The following is a 17,377-nucleotide window of genomic DNA, read 5'->3' on the forward strand; positions in this document are numbered from 1 at the left end:
TTGACTTTTTAAGTATAGTCGAAACATGGCACAAACATTCGGACGGTCTTCTTTTTAATGAACCTACTCCAGCTGGCTACGGGTTGTTAGATCTCCCGCGATCCACTGGCAGAGGTGGTGGCATTATTGTTCTGTACAAAAAATATAAATGGTGGAGGCCATTGATCTGCGCGCGAAGTCCTTGCAATCCATTCTGTCTTAAGGTAAGGCATGTTTTTTCGCAATTATGTGTTATGGCTGGGTATTTATTGGTCTGCGTGACTCTCGATGTCCTAGGCCAAATTGAACGGCTGAATTATGGTATTCTTCTGTAGCCTGCCGAGTAATTTAACCCTTGTTCAAGTCAAAGACAGCCTATGTAGCTATTGACTATGTGGGGATGGCTGTTTGCTGTATGACTTATCAATTTGTGTCGATAAAGTATAATAGGGTGAATCCTGTATATAGTGCATGCATAGTGCATACACTTGTAGCTGTTATGTATTTTTGGAAGTCCTTGAAAATAATGGGTTTCAAAGCGCAGCGCCGCCCTTTCTGTCAATTACCTGGCACGCGCAAGTGCACGATAAAACCCCAAACCCCCAGGGGTACCTTCAGGGCATGCTGCTGATGGCACATACTGAGTTTCGTAATGTTTCACCAATGCATTCGTTAAGTATAGCATTTTAATCACAAAACTGTATTGAAGTCAATGGGAAATTAATTTTTTGTTCTATTATAGAGCCAACAAGTGGCACAATTCCAACATGTTTTTTATGTTTCTTCAGAGTGAGCCTATACATGTGTGTGTTAAATTTGGTGAAAATATCTCATTTAGTTTTGGAGTTATAGACATTTATATGTTTAAACACATAAAAAATGACCCACACCTGAATTTGTTTGCATTTTCATGCTACTTACTATTAATATTTTGATATTTGGGCAATAGCGCATTTCCAACGACCTATGTTTTCAAACTTCTGATAGTGGTTTCGTCTCCTTAAAGTAGTTTACTTAGTCGCTACTTAAAAGTAGTTTGTGCGGTTTTTGAGAACGGTTAGACGAATCAACATGAATTCCATAACTTTCTGTCGGCATAGTCTGGAGATGATCTGGACCAATTTTCGTGGAAATCGGAGCATCGGCCTGGGAGGATTTTGATAAGGTAGGTTTTATAGAGAATTCAAAATGGCGGAAAATTTTTCTTGACGGAAAATGACGTCATATGGTGCAATCGAATCGTCTTTAGCTACGGAATCAGTAGAAAGAAGAAAGTTGTTTCTAGCCCTTATGGTTCTAAAGTTATTAACATAAACATGAGTGAAACTTTGGACAGTTGGTGGCGCTAGTGGGATTGATTTAGAGACTCCAAATTCGCTATGGTGACAGTTAAGTCAAGTTAAGTCACCTGTCATCGGGGTCACTGGGGTTAGCCATAAGAAAAGTAAAACCAGTGACAATTTTCATGAAAAATTTCATTTTACAAAATGGATGATTCAAACAACACCTTGTCAATCATACTAACTAAATTAAGTAGTTTAATCCATAAGTATTCCAGGTTATTTTTTAAATATCATTTATATTTTTTAGTTATGTATACATTATTGTATTTTAAATGGGGATAAACTCTTCATTGACATTAAATTAATGCATTTTCCCTCTGTATACTTCTGTGATACTTGAAATTCTATATAATTAATTGAAAATCAAATATTGTCACATTGATGGCTCAAGAAGTCGTATTTGTTCCAATAACATATTGTTTTATTTTAAAATCTAAAGACATTTTAACCCTAAAGTGTTTTTCAAGTGTGATATTTCTGCAATGGCTAGTGACAGAAAATTGACATTTCCATAGAATGACCAAGAAATCATTTTGCATAAATTTACAGCATATGTTCAAAAAAACTTTACAATTTTATAGCAGATATTCAAGCAGTGTTTTGTCCAGCGACACACACCAGCAAGATGTATTCATGTTACCGTGAAAGCAGTTTATTTTTTCTGAAAAAATGATGCCTTACACTAGATAGTACATTTTTTTAATAATTTTACAGTCAAAAACAAAATATGCAAACATCGTCTCAGGTTACAACTGTAACCTATGTTCCCTGAGAACAGGGAACGAGACAATACGTCTGTAACGGATCACAGAGACGGATGTAATAGCAAAGACTCTTTATTAACGTGTACAAACACACGTAGATCAGACACAAAAACACAGGGAATAGTTCTACAAACAGGTGCAGGTCAAGCGATCAGCGCTAGATGGAAGGTGACACAGGGACCTCGGTGAGCGACTGGTGCTGGTGATCTCCTGTGAAGACCCGGTGCAGTGCTTGGTATTCCAGTGCGGGTGAAGAATCCAGATGAAACGAAAAAACACAGGGAATCCACGATCCAACACGAACACGATCCAAAACGAACACGATCCAACACGAACACAGGAACACACCGGGGAAACCACAACGATCTGACAACATGAGACACCAGTTACTGAACTTATAAAGGGACAAACGGATTGAAACCAGCTGGCGCTGCTGATCAGCAGTGATCAGTGACCACGCCCACAGACACACACACACACACAACAACCGCACGCGAGACGAGAGAGAGACAGTGAATTCATAAACCGTGACAGTACCCTCTCCCCTAGGAACGCCTCCTGGCGTTCCCCGATGGCCTTACCTGTCGATTGTAATCATCGATAAGGGAGTGATCCAGAATGTCTCTAGCAGGAACCCAACTTCTCTCCTCCGGACCGTAACCCTCCCAGTCCACCAGGTACTGAAATCCGCGTCCCCTCCTTCTCGAGTCCAGAATACGATTAACCGAATACGTTGGTTCCCCATCTACGAGACGCGGCGGGGGGGGGAACCGGAACTGGCGGATTAATTCGTGAATGAAACACGGGTTTGATCTTTGACACATGGAAGGCGGGATGAATTCTCCTGTACGCAGGAGGAAGTTTGAGGCGGACTACCACCGGACTAATGATTTTGGTGACAGGGAACGCGCCGATAAATTTGGGAGCAAGTTTAATAGATACGGACCGGAGAGGAATGTTCTTAGTAGAAAGCCACACTTTTTGACCCACGACGTATACGGGAGGCTTCGACCGGTGGCGATCGGCTTTAGCCTTAGTGCGTGCCCCCACTTGAAGAAGAGTCCCACGGGCTCTTCTCCAAGTGTGGAGACACCTCTGGACGAAGGCGTGAGCGGATGGGACCGCGACCTCGGATTCTGTACTAGCAAAAACTGGTGGCTGGTAACCTAAACTACATTCAAACGGAGTGAGGCCCGTGGCTGACACTGGCAATGAATTGTGGGCGTACTCCACCATAGAGAGTTGCTGACTCCAGGATGAAGGATTCCTGGAAACCAGACATCGCAACACTCTCTCCAAATCTTGGTTGGCTCTCTCGGTCTGACCATTGCTTTGGGGGTGAAAACCCGAAGAAAGACTGACAGTCGCCCCCAGTAATTTACAAAACTCTTGCCAAAATTTGGACACAAATTGGGGACCCCTGTCGGAGACCACGTCCGTCGGGAGGCCATGTAAGCGAAAGACGTGATCTACGACAGTTACCGCTGTCTCCTTGGCGGAGGGTAATTTAGGCAAGGGAATAAAATGGGCCGCCTTCGAGAACCGGTCCACGACAGTCAAAACGACCGTCTTGCCCTGGGAGGGCGGGAGGGCGGTAATAAAATCTAGCGCGATGTGGGACCAGGGTCTCGAAGGGACAGACAGCGGTTGGAGTAACCCATCTGGGGGTCGATTGGAAGTCTTACCAGTGGCACAGTCCGAGCAAGCCAAAACAAAACTGTGGATGTCACGAGCCATCAATGGCCACCAGAATCGTTGTTTGACCAAAAAACTGGTGCGATTGACCCCAGGATGACAAGCTACACTGGAGCAATGACCCCACCGGATGACGTCGGACCGATACCCCTCCGGCACAAATAACCGATTCGGTGGGCAATCGGGCGGAGGCGTTACCCCTTCTAAGGCCTTCATGACCTTCGATTCGACCTCCCATCTGAGAGTGGAGACCACTAATGTCTCAGGTAAAATACACTCGGGAGTAGCCGGGCGTTTGGATTGGTCAAAAATACGAGATAAGGAATCGGGTTTGATGTTCTTAGAACCCGGGCGGTACGAGAGAGAAAAGTCAAAACGTCCGAAAAAAAGTGCCCACCGAGCCTGCCTAGAGTTGAGTCTTTTAGCGGTTCTGATATATTCTAGGTTCTTATGATCGGTCCAAACGACAAAAGGTACCCCTGACCCTTCTAACCAGTGACGCCATTCCTCCAGTGCCAACTTGACTGCCAACAACTCTCTGTTGCCAATGTCATAATTACGTTCGGCAGGTGATAAACGATGAGAAAGAAACGCGCAAGGATGCATCTTGTCATCTGAAGGAGAGCGTTGGGAGAGAACTGCTCCTACCCCCACCTCTGACGCGTCGACCTCCACCACGAACTGACGTGATGAATCAGGGGCAACGAGGATGGGAGCCGAACTGAAGCGGCTCTTGAGTTTGGTAAATGCAGCTTCGGCTGCATCAGACCACCTGAACGTCGTTCTGGAGGAGGTCAAGGCAGTCAGAGGTGAGGCTAGCTGGCTGAAGTTGCGAATAAAACGCCGTTAAAATTGGCAAACCCCAGAAACCTCTGTAGGGCCTTACGGGAATCTGGACTAGGCCAATCTATCACAGCCTTAACCTTGTCAGGATCCATACGCATTCCCTCAGATGAGACGATGTACCCTAGGAAAGGAACAGACTGTGCATGAAAAACGCATTTCTCCGCCTTGACAAAAAGCCCATTCTCTAGCAACCTCTGAAGCACTCGTCTGACGTGCTGAACGTGTTCCTGGAGAGAAGATGAAAAAATCAAAATGTCATCCAGGTAGACATAAATGAATTGGTCAACCATATCTCTCAGCACGTCATTGACGAGCGCCTGGAAGACCGCTGGGGAGTTGGACAGCCCGAAAGGCATGACCAAATATTCAAAGTGCCCCCTAGGGGTATTGAACGCGGTCTTCCATTCATCGCCCTTCCTTATGCGAACCAAATGATAAGCGTAACGTAAATCCAATTTTGTGAAAATGGATGCTCCCTGTAACCGCTCAAAGGCTGAAGACATCAACGGCAAAGGATAAGTATTCTTTACCGTGATGTTGTTCAACCCCCGGTAATCATACACGGTCGCAGAGATCCATCCTTCTTTCCCACAAAAAAGAACCCCGCCCCCGCTGGAGATGAGGAAGGTCTAATGAATTTGGAAGCTAGAGAATGAGAAATATATTTCTCCATAGCCTCCCTCTCTGGAACAGAAAGTGAATATAACTTGCCTTTAGGCGGAGACTGACCTGGCACTAAATCTATGGCACAGTCATAGGGACGATGAGGAGGAAGAGAAGCAGCCCGACACTTACTGAACACTTCCTTCAGATCCTGGTACTCCTCGGGCACGTTAGACAAATTCACCGCCTCCTCCTGAAACACAGACACAGGAACAGACGAACACGCTGACACAAGACATGACTCATGACACACATTACTCCACATGGAAACAGAATTGTGACCCCAATCGACTCTGGGATTGTGTTGCCGTAACCAGGGGTGACCCAGCACCACGGGTGCCAGTGGAGAGTCCATGAGTAGAAATGTGATTATCTCAGTGTGGTTGCCAGATGTTATGAGTGTGATGGGTTCAGTAGTGTGAGAAATATGGGGAAGTTGTTGTCCATTGAGAGCCTGGAGATGGGAAGATGAAGACGTTGAGCCAGTCCAGAGTCCAAAAAATTACCTTCCGCTCCCGAATCCACCAAAGCCTCAGTGTCGTGCGTGTGAGTCGCCCACCTTAGTCTTACCGGAAGGAGAGTAGATGATGATGGTGATGATGAGGTCTTCCCAGCGGAGATCCCACCCGATAGTAGCCTCAATGTTACTACCGGGCTTGATCTTTTACCGGGCAGGCGAAGATGAAGTGGCCCGCTTTCCCACAGTACAAAACAAAGTCCCTGGGATCTCCGCCGTTCTCTCTCCTCCCGGGAAAGCCTAGCTCTGCCCACCTGCATGGGTTCAGAATCGGAAGCTGGGCTGACCGTGTCCAGATTGTCGACGCGCAGGGTCTCCATGCCGCGAAACGGGTTCCTCTGCTGGAAGCGGCCCATGCGATCCAGTCGTGCGTCAACTCTTAATGCCAGTTCGATCAGTCCATTAAGGTTAGTGGGAAGGTCCAGCATATATATCTCCCTCTGGACACGATCAGCCAACCCATGCAGGAATCGGTCCCACTGCGCCTCCTCGTTCCAACGGCACTCTGCAGCCAGGGTGCGGAACTGAATGGAATATTCCGACACCGAGCGGTTACCTTGGCGGAGATCAGCGAGTAGTCTGGCCGCCTCCCTACCCGCTACCGCCCGATCGAACACACGTCTCATCTTCTCGGAGAGTGCCAGGAACGAGGTGCAGCATGGGTCTTGGTTTTCCCACACCGCCGTTCCCCAAAGAGCCGCCCTCCCAGACAACAGGGTGAGAACGAATGCCACCTTCGTCTGTTCCTGGCTGAACGTCAGTGGCTGTAACGAGAAAGACATCGAACACCGAGTCAAAAAGGCTCTACAGTACTCTGGTTCACCTGCATTCCTCAGGCGTAGGAAGACGAGGTTCACGTTGCTGGTGCGGCTCCGGTGGAATGGGTTGAACAGGCGGTGTGGGTGGCGCAGTGGGAAATCTGAGTTGTTGAAATTGCTGGGTGAGCTCGGACACCTGTGTCACGAGCGCTTGAATCGCCCGACCTGAATTGGCGATGGTCTCCTCTTGAGAATCCATCCTCGAGATGCTTCGAGCGGCGAATTCGTCCCAAGTCGTGGTCTCTGCTACATCCATAATGGGGGTCAGATCGTTCTGTAACGGATCACAGAGACGGATGTAATAGCAAAGACTCTTTATTAACGTGTACAAACACACGTAGATCAGACACAAAAACACAGGGAATAGTTCTCCAAACAGGTGCAGGTCAAGCGATCAGCGCTAGATGGAAGGTGACACAGGGACCTCGGTGAGCGACTGGTGCTGGTGATCTCCCGTGAAGACCCAGTGCAGTGCTTGGTATTCCAGTGCAGGTGAAGAATCCAGATGAAACGAAAAAACACAGGGAATCCACGATCCAACACGAACACGATCCAACACGAACACGATCCAACACGAACACAGGAACACACCGGGGAAACCACAACGATCTGACAACATGAGACACCAGTTACTGAACTTATAAAGGGACAAACGGATTGAAACCAGCTGGCGCTGCTGATCAGCAGTGATCAGTGACCACGCCCACAGGCACACACACACACACACACAACAAACGCACGCGAGACGAGAGAGAGACAGTGAATTCATAAACCGTGACAACGTCATTGGGGAACGCCTCAGGCGTGACAACTGTCAGAACCAGTAATTCAAAAAACACTGAAACCACTCACCCTTAGGTCACATTGGGCTGTCAGTGACAGCACTCCCTACCGGTCATAGCCCAAGCTAATGAACCAAGAAACTGCCAGAACATAGTTAATGGGGGTTATATCTGGGCCAGCTCAAAGGCTTAAGACCACAACTTCCTAATAGAAGGGGTCACTTCTAGGGAGTGTGGCTAGGGGACCCAAGGGACTCCCAGCCAGTCACTATTCAGGAGAGCATGTTTCCTGAAATGCCACCAGGCTGGCCTTGAGATCTATACTAAGACGCACAGTCTGGCCAATGGCAGTCTGTCCGAGACAGAGCCTCCGTAAATCGCCTTGGATGAGGCATTCAAAAACCGAAGGCCTGCGAAGCGGGCAGAAACCAGTCAGTTCCGGATCACAGAGACGGGATCCCCCGGAAAGTGTGACTCAACCTCAAGAAACGACGGAAGTCGTCCACTCAATCCACGGGTCTACCCAGTGCTCGTTCTGAACACTGAGGAAGTAAGAGAGGGATCAAAAACAGGAAGGTCTACTAAAGCCTAAGACCTGATGACCCCCTATGTGGGGAGCTCCAGTACATGAGGGCTCATATCAGGAAGGCCGGTGAGGCCTGAAACCTGACGACCACAACATGTGGGAGCTCACATTCTGGAAGGCCGGGAGAGGCCTGTAACCTGGCGACCACAGTAGATGGTAGCTCATATTCAGGAAGTCCGGTAGAGGCCTGTAACCTCGTGACCACAGTAGATGTGAGCTCATATCAGGAAGGCCAGAGAACCCTGTAACCTGGTGACCACAGTGGGTGGGAGCTCATACTCAGGAAGGCCGGTGAGGCCTGAAACCTGGCGACCACACCTGTGGGAGCTTACTTTCAGGAAGGCCTGATAAGGCCTGTAACCTGACAACCACACCATGTGGGGGCTACTTCCAGAGAGGCCATAAATATGGATTTTAGAAAGTACATGAACGAAAGTGCGTTTACTTAGCCATTCTGAATCCAGGAAATTAGCTAGAGAAAGGTGTCTGTCGTAGCATACTTCGACGACAGGACACATCTGGAGTGGGACCCAAGATGAAAAGACCTGGGTCTGGCCACATAGGAAGGGACCGAAGCGTACAGCGCATGACCCTTACCATAAAAAATGGATTTTAGAAAGTACACAAGATGTTTCGTTGTATGACTTATCATAAGTATGGATTTAAGAAGGTACGGAGCGTACAAAGAAAACTAGATGAAGTAAAGGTACATGTACTTCCTCACTCTATATTCCCATGATCAGGAAGGCCAGATGAGGCCTGTAACCTGATAGTCATAATGCGTGGGAGCTCACATTCAGGAAGGCCTGATTAGGCCTGCAACCTGACATGTGAAAGCTCACAACTACAACCTAGCAACCACAGTGAGTGGGAGTTCACATTCAGGAAGGCCTGGTGAGGCCTGCAACCTGACATGCAACAACTCATAACCAGGATGGCCGAGGAGGCCTGAAGCCTGATGACCACTGAATGTGGGAGCTTAAAACTCAGGAAGGCGGTGAGGCCTGCAACCTGACATGCGACAACTCATAACCAGGAAGGCCGAGGAAGCCTGAAGCCTGGTGACCACTGAATGTGGGAGCTTAAAACTCAGGAAGGCGGTGAAGCCTGTAACCTGGCGACCGCAGTATGTGGAAGCTCACATTCAGGAAAGCCCGTGAGGTCTGTAACCCGGCGACCACAGTATGTAGGAGCTCATAACCAGGAAGGCCGGATGAGGCCTGTAACCTCATAACCACAGTATGTGGCAGCTCACATTCAGGAAGGCCAGGTGAGGCCTGTAACCTGACATGTAGAAGCCCATCACCAGGAAGACCAGAGAGGCCTGTCAGCTGGCGACCACAGTATGTGGGAGCTCATAACCAGGAAGGCCTGGCGAGGCCTGTAAACTGGCGACAACCGTGTGTGGGAGCTCATATTCAGGAAGGCCTAGTAAGGCCTGTTACCTGATACCCAGTATGTAGAAGCCCATTATCAGGAAGGCCGGTGAGGCCTGTAACCTGGCAACCACAGCATGTGGGATCTCACACTCAGGAAGGCCTGAGAGGCCTAAAACCTGGTGACCACAGTATCTGGGAACCCAAATTGAGGAAGGTCGGATGAGGCCTGTAACCTGACCTGTAAAAGCGCATAACCAGGAAGGCCTGGCGACCACGGTGTGTGGGAGCTCATAACCAGGAAGGCCCGTGAGGCCTGTAACCTGGCGACCACAGAAGGTGGGAGCTCATATACGGAAGGCCGGGTGAGGCCTGTAACCTGGCGACCACGACTTTTTGGGGAGCTCAAACTCAGTAAGGCCTGTGAGGCCTGTAACCCAGCGACCACAGTATGTGGAAGCTCACATTCAGGAAGGCCGGGTGAGGCCTGTAACCTGGCGACCACCGCGTGTGGGAGCTCATATTCAGAAAGGCCTAATAAGGCCTGTAACCTGATACCCAGTATGTGGGAGCTCATTACCAGGAAGGCCTAATAAGGCCTGTAACCTGATACCCAGTATGTGGGAGCTCATCACCAGGAAGGCCGGAGATGCCTGTAACCTGGCGATCACAGTATGTGGGAGCTCATAACCAGGAAGGCCTGGCGAGGCCTGTAACCTGGCGACCACCGTGTGTGGGAGCTCATATTCAAGAAGGCCTAGAAAGGCCTGTAACCTGATACACAGTATGTGAGAGCTCATAACCAGAAAGGCCGGATGAGGCCTGTAACCTGATAACCACAGTATGTGGGAGCTCATAACCAGGAAGGCTGGATGAGGCCGGTAACCTGACAAGTGGCTTCTACTCTTTCTTTTCCTATTTGCTTACCAAGCATGTCCCCGGCTCTGTACATGAGACGAGTTCTGAAAAAGAAGAGAAAGATGTTATTTGCGCAAGAAAAACGTCTGAGAAGCAAATTTATATGTGCTGGCTAATGCTAAACGTAAATTCTCTAAGATTGTTCTTCATGTCGGCACTAATGATGTTCGACTCCGCCAGTCGGAGATCACCAAAATGAATATTAAAGAGGTGTTTGAAATCGCAAGTACGATGTCAGGCACTGTAATTTGCTCTGGCCCCCTTCCTGTTCGCCGGAGTGATGAGATAGTTAGCAGATTGTGTTCACTCAATGGCAGCCTGTCTAAGTGGTGTCCGCAAAATAATTTAGAATTCATAGACAATTGGAAAAGTTTTTGGGGCAAACCTGACCTGTTGAAAAGAGATGGTATTCATCCCTCCTGGGATGGTGCTGCTCTTCTGTCTAGTAATTTGGCTCATAGTCTTAGAGATAAAACATGACAATCTGGGGCTCAGGTCAGGAAGCACACAAACTGGCTAAACCGACCGTCTGCTAGCGGCCTCGCGTCACCAAGGTCAGATAAATCCCACCACATAGAGACTCTTTCACCTAGATATCATCATATAGAGACTGTGTCTGTTCCTCGAATTTGGAAATCCAAAAAACGTCCAAACCCATCTAAGGTTAAAAATGTGATTGATGTTCAACAAAAAAAAAAAAAAAGATATAATACAGATGAGCAAACGATAAAGCTTGGGTTTCTGAATATTCGACCCCTTACTTCAAAAGCACTTATTGTTAATGATATGATTTCAGATTATAACCTAGATGTGCTGTGTTTGACAGAAACCTGGCTAAAACCAAACAATTACATTACTTTAAATGAGTGCACCCCGCAAGATTACTGTTATAAACATGAACCTCGTCTGAAAGGTAAAGGGGGAGGTGTTGCTGTAATTTATAGTAATATTTTCAAAACCATTATGAAATCTACTTTTAAATATACTTCTTCGAAGTGTTGGTGCTTAATGTAAAAATATATAATGTAAACGATAAATCACATTTGAGAAGTCTGCTGGCTACGGTATACAGGCCACCAGGACACCATACAGAATTTATCAAAGAATTTGCTGACTTTCTATCAGAATTAGTATTGACTGCAGATAAAGTACTAATTGTTGGTGATTTTAATATACATGTAGATAATGGAACAGACGCATTGGGATTGGCATTTAAAGACATTCTTAACTCTATTGGAGTTAGACAACACGTGTCAGGACTAGGGTTGGGTATCGTTTGAATTTGAACGATTCCGATTCTGATTCCGATTCCTTGTTTCGATTCCGGTTCCTAACGATTCTCAATTCCGATTCTTTTAAGAGGCAGGGTCAAAAAAGTTTAGCTAACCAGCGGTCTCTCTGAAGGAAATACTCTGACCTTCTCCATCAATTTTAATTCTATGAACTTTTTACTTTTTATTAACTTTACTATGAATTTCTCACAGGGCTGTTTTCAACTACAATATAAATATCAAATCTATGAACTTGAACATAAATATTATAAATTATGAATATATTTTCACAGGCGTACACTTTCCTCAAGAGCTTTATTTTTGAAAACACATTTACACGAGTGTATGATGCTGCAGGTACATGTAACCGTGCTCCCACTGATGGGCTAACCTGGTGCAGAATAGCAAATAAACAATAAGAAACAAACAACTTGTAAAAAACAGTCCAGATTAGCAGCAGGTACAGTATAAAATCAAAAACAGTTCTTGTTTAGGAAAATGATCATATCTGCCTTCTCGTTCTGAACAGATAGTATCTCCTGCTGTGGAGAAAACACGTTCGCTGGGTGTAGAAGAAGCTTGATCGCATAAATACGAGAAAGCGAGATTTGACAGCAAAGGATAAGTATTTTGTTGGTTCCACCACCATGCAGCAGGGTCCTCAGACATAAGGACCGGTGGAACTTCCTGGTATATCTGCAGCTCTCTCTCCACTCGTTTCTTGATGGACGTGGAGCTCTGCTGTGACACTATGTTCTGTGCCTCTTCCTCAGCGAACAACTCCTCCAGTCTTGCAGTTTGCAGGGAGACTGTTGCTAAAAAACAAAACAAAAGGTTCATCAGTATTATCACTAAAAAAAGGGAAAACCTCCATTAAAAGCATGATCATTATTTAAATTGAAAACCTATATAATATCAGCTATATCGTACACTTACACTCTCCTGCTCATCCTCATTCTCAGACTGCATGGTGTCCCCATCAGCTCCACCGTCTTTCTCGGTTGACTACAAAGAACTTAATTAGCATTTAGATCTTAGATTTTAATAGCTGAAAAGGGACAGTTGTGCATTTCACCTGTTCAATCAGATTTCTCTGGATCTGGTCCCAGATGGTGTCATTATCCAATTTATGTTTAAAGCGTGGATCCAACGCAGTGGCCACTTGGAGAAAGTTCCTGATCTCATCATTCTGCAAAACACATGTTCTTTAAATGTTTCAACAAGCCACAGGATATTTCTATTCTAGAACAATTTCTTTCCAGGTGCCCTGCCTCAGTCAATTACCTGGTAGCGCTTGAATAGGTTTGCCCAAACCTGTTTTTTAAGGTTTGACACAAAGACTGTGTCTCCCTCTTTTATGCCAAGTGTGCCTCAAGCTTTTTGAGGATAGGCAGAATCTGTCCGCATGTGGGACTCTTTTCGGAGGACACACAGAGTGTTGAGGTGTAGAACACCTTCATCAAGTTGAGGAAATCTTCAGCTTTCCTAAAATCCTCCTCAGTTAGCCGAGCAAGTCTGTAAAATAATTAAGAACATATAGATTGGAGATATAAATATTCTCTTTTTTTCTTAACAAAACACCTAACATATGCATTCCCTACATTAGCACATTCACTCTAATACTGTTCTTTGAATTCGTATTTTGTGTGTACTGATATTTTTTGTCTAAACTTGTCTTAGACAAGTTTAGACAAAAAATACCAGTACACACACAATTCGAATTCTGTCTATCTATCTCTACCTGTCCCTATCCATATTTTTTCTCAGCCGTTGATCCAAGCTGGCTGCTTGAATTGCAGGGTACTGCTCTGTGAATCTCTCCAGCATTAGATACAGAGAGTTCCATCGTGTTCTCACATCTAGTATGAGTGAGTGTCGGGGCAGCTCTGACAAAAACAAGAACATCAATTTTAAGTCATATAACAGATGCTTTTCATCCTAGGAGACAAACAATACTTTTGTAAAATTGGATTCTGCAGAGCTGATAAATAATAATAAGATAGATCAGACATATAAAGTCATTACGTGTCAATGCACAACAGTTAAATAAAGTGAACTTTGTGTGTCTTACGTAGAAGTTGTTGCTTCTCTTGGAGAACCACCTTGGCCATTGAGCACCTCTTCATCCACACAACAATGGTTCGGACCTTGGCCACCCACTGACTCACTGAATTTAGGGAGTATAGACTTTGTGCTGCTAAATTAAGTGTGTGGGCGAAACAGCACAGCTTCACAAATCGCATGTGCTTAATAGCCACATCCATGTTGGCAGCATTATCTACAGTGACTGCTACAATTTTATCAGATATGCCAAACTCTGACAAAAAATCACTAATTTCCTCTGCAACAACACAACCGGTCTGTGCTTTGTACACAGCCTTTTTGCTGCATTTTGCCCCCTGCTATGTAGTGTGCTGTGATGGTGAGGTAGTGGTCCTGTGTGATGCTACTCCAGCCATCACATGTGAGTGCAACAGCGCTGACTTTACTGAGCTGTGTAATAACATTAGACTTCTCAACCTTGTACCACGACGGGATTAATGTGTTTGACAGGTAGTCCCTGGAAGGTGGTGTGTATTTGGGGTTTAGAGTTTTCACCATGTTCCTGCACACATAAACAAACATGTAATGTTGCTGTTACTGTTTAGGGGAGAGTTTCCCAAAACGATAGTTGCTAACTAAGTTAGCAATTTTGTTGGTTGCAATGCAATTTCCCATTGCCTAGCAACTATGCTTTTGAGAAACGCACCGTAGCTCAGTATCAATTAGCTTAGCTCTATCGTTATTGCTTAACTAACCTAAATGTTGGTGATTCCACCTCTGAAAAGGGATGCAGCCTTTTCACGATGTGTGCAGTGACCTTTCTGTGGCACTCTTCTTTTTGTTGCACCGACATCTTCCCCCTTGCCGCTATGGCGAACGGATTAGACTCAGCACATCGCGGAGTCGTGGAGTCATGGCTAACGTTCGCGATCTCAGGTCGTAAATTGTCTATGAAAAATACGTGGGATAATTTGGTAGCTGCCTCAATGTTGGCGCAAGATGTATTATTTATTGTATATGTATTGTTTTACTTACCGGATTCGGACTGCAGTCCAGTCACTGCGGTGCCAGGCTGGGGGTAAGAGCCAGAGGAAGAGGCAGCAGAGGAAGAGGCAGCGGAGGACGGTCGGCGCAGCGCGTCAAAGACAGGGCACACATTTATTTGTACTCCATGCAATCGGAGGTGCTTTATCATGTTCGTCGTGCACCCTCCGATGCACGAAACATTCTTGTCACAAATGTTACATTTTGCCGAGATTTCGTTATTTTTTGAAAAGTGAAGCCACACTTTGGACCGCCGACGCGAGCTATCCATGTTCGATTCGCGCAGTTATGCCAACACTTCCGTTGGACGCTTCTTCGTTGGTGTTCAGCGGTTTCTTCTTCCGGTCGGCGGACTGTGAATATCGAAACTAGGAATCGAAATTTTAACTTTTGAACGATTCCGGGAAAATCGAAAAGTTAGTCCCGGTTCCAATCGATACTCGATACTCGATACCCAACCCTAGTCAGGACCTACTCATTGTGGTCAAGTCAAGTCATCCTCATTTATATAACACTTTTAACAATGTAGATTGTTTCAAAGCAGCTTTACAGAGATAAATATATAATTTAAGGTAACAGAGATTGGTTAAGTTTTATAGTGGTTCTTGAAAAATATTTTTCCAGCTAAAGTTAGTTTTAAGGGCAGCACTCAGGAACAGGAAGTAGGTCTTCATGATTGGATGATGCAGATGGCTTGCCAGATCACGCACTTTAACACCCCTTCCCACCTCTTCATGACTGTTAAAGTAGGCCTATAGTACATAGAGATACAGGGTGGCAATACATGGTTAAAATGGAAATATAGCATAGTAAACTGTGTAGATATCTGCTGAGTGGAGTTACCATCCTACCTGTAGTGCATCCCACTGGTTCAGCACCCTCTGGATGCAGGTTAAAAGGCTCAGCCATCTGGTGCTGCAGTACCTGAGGAGCTTCAGGTGGTCTGAATCAGTGAAGTCTACAAACTCTTTGTAGACTTCACATCTTTTTGCACTGAGAGATAGAAAATTACTCTGTTAGTGGTTGGAATTGTGAGTGAATGAGTGAGTGAGTGAGTGAGTGTGTGTGTGTGTGTGTGTGTGTGTGTGTGTGTGTGTGTGTGTGTGTGTGTGTGTGTGTGTGTGTGTGTGTGTGTGTGTGTGTGTGTGTGTGTGTGTGTGTGTGTGTGTGTGTGTGTGTGACTGAGTATGTGTGTAAAGAATATGAACTGCAGGCCTACTAGGCTACCTTGTTTATGAGTTAGCCACATGCAATGTTGTTACATTGTAACACACAACATTAGGCAAGAGAAATAGCAGGCCTATATGTATGCATTTACCTTTAATCAACGTGGGTGTATATCCCCACCAGGATGTCTTCCACTGGTACCTGGGCTGCTCTGATGCCACAGCCTGTACCAGGTGGCAGATGCAGCCAAGGTCCTGGACGTGGGGCTGGCTGGTCTTTAGTCTGCTGATGACCGAGTTATGGGGGTCTTTCATAACACTCGCATTATCGGAGTTAAAGGCAATCAGGTTATCCCATGGGATGCCTCTTTTTCTATTGGAAACAGGAAAAAATGCCACAAAATGTCTGACAAAATGTAAGGTTGTAATCAAATGCAATCTACTAAACATGTCAACAACACAGTGCAGCTCCCCTTACCTTAATGCTTCACTAAGCTTTTCATACAGATTTTCTGCATTTCCTACATTGCATATAGGCATCTCCAGGAATCTTGTAGAGACCTGCAGAGTGGCCTCATCGTAGAGTCTAGTCAGGATGACGAATTCTTTGTGTGTTTTTCTGTTGTTCGATTCGTCGCACATCAGTGAAAAGGGCTGATATCGGCATGTTTTGGCCAACTCGTCCTCTAGTTCTGCTGCTATGGCACCTGCTGAGTGTCCAGTAATTAGCTAGTAAGTTAGCCTACAACATGCATGCCACCATGGGTTAATGCTCAAATGTTAGAATATTCAAACACATTTCAAACACATTTTAAACCGTTTTAGTAAACGTAGTTACAGTTTATAGCCCAGCAGTAAGAAAGATAGGTAGCTATATGGCTAGCTAACTTACCTTTGATGATTTGAGTAGCCTTAGTTTTTCCTGTTGAGTATTTTCGTGCAATAGCAGAGTCCGGGAACATGTCAGCTACACACTTGTTGAAGTCGTTGTGGAAGGAGAAAGGAATGTTATTTTTGGCACACAGCATTGCCATTTTTACCTCTGCACATGTGACCTGGTCTGCCTCTGTGGCATTTCTCGTCACGAATGCTGACATCGCCTGGGCATGTTTTAGTCCCTCTTGCCCGCGCTTGTGCTTGGCGGATTTCTCATGCTGACACACATCATTCCTTCCCCCGTGTGAGATGCTGAAGTCGCAGTTACAAAACTTGCAAAACGCGTGACTGTCCCCCATCCTGCTCCTCTTCAGAAAAATAAATTCACTGTCCCATTGATTGCGGTATTTGCAAGAGGGTTTGGGTTTTTTGGCAGGAGTGCCTTCCATCTCTGTTCTGGCTTCCATCATCCGTATCTGTTTTATTTGTTTTCCCGCGTTGTCACTCATCATCTGACCTCACACACTAACCTCGCGACAACTGCCACCTAGTAGGCAGTTATCGCGAGGCTAGTGACAGAGCTCAGATTGGGAATGTTTTTTTTTACTCCGTTTTTTTTTATAACGCAGGTTAAAATACGGGAGATTTACGGGAAAATACTAATACGGGAGGAAGGCGGGAAAGAAGGGA

General features: G+C 45.8%; 1 protein-coding gene and 1 long non-coding RNA gene across 2 annotated transcripts; both read right to left on the bottom strand.

The window, feature by feature from the left end:
* Positions 1-1,721: 1,721 nt before the first annotated feature.
* Positions 1,722-6,554, bottom strand: LOC143707245 (uncharacterized). The gene is made up of 2 exons (XR_013193129.1): positions 5,423-6,554; positions 1,722-2,452 (listed from the first exon to the last, which is right to left on the bottom strand). It is a non-coding gene; the product is annotated as an uncharacterized LOC143707245 (long non-coding RNA).
* Positions 6,555-11,854: 5,300 nt separating this feature from the next.
* LOC143707244 (uncharacterized) lies at positions 11,855-17,091 on the bottom strand. The gene is made up of 9 exons (XM_077199971.1): positions 16,704-17,091; positions 16,290-16,518; positions 15,964-16,184; positions 15,497-15,638; positions 14,357-15,397; positions 12,843-14,163; positions 12,634-12,747; positions 12,495-12,563; positions 11,855-12,373 (listed from the first exon to the last, which is right to left on the bottom strand). Exons 1-4 carry the CDS (start codon positions 17,044-17,046, stop codon positions 15,604-15,606), a joined length of 828 nt encoding a protein of 275 aa, XP_077056086.1. The 5' UTR covers positions 17,047-17,091; the 3' UTR covers positions 11,855-12,373; positions 12,495-12,563; positions 12,634-12,747; positions 12,843-14,163; positions 14,357-15,397; positions 15,497-15,603.
* Between the last annotated feature and the right edge of the window lie 286 nt (positions 17,092-17,377).

This window comes from Siphateles boraxobius, unplaced genomic scaffold, assembly GCF_051911475.1.
Source record: "Siphateles boraxobius isolate OS27281-9 unplaced genomic scaffold, OSU_SipBor_1 41, whole genome shotgun sequence".
In the NCBI taxonomy this organism is placed as follows: domain Eukaryota; kingdom Metazoa; phylum Chordata; class Actinopteri; order Cypriniformes; family Leuciscidae; genus Siphateles; species Siphateles boraxobius.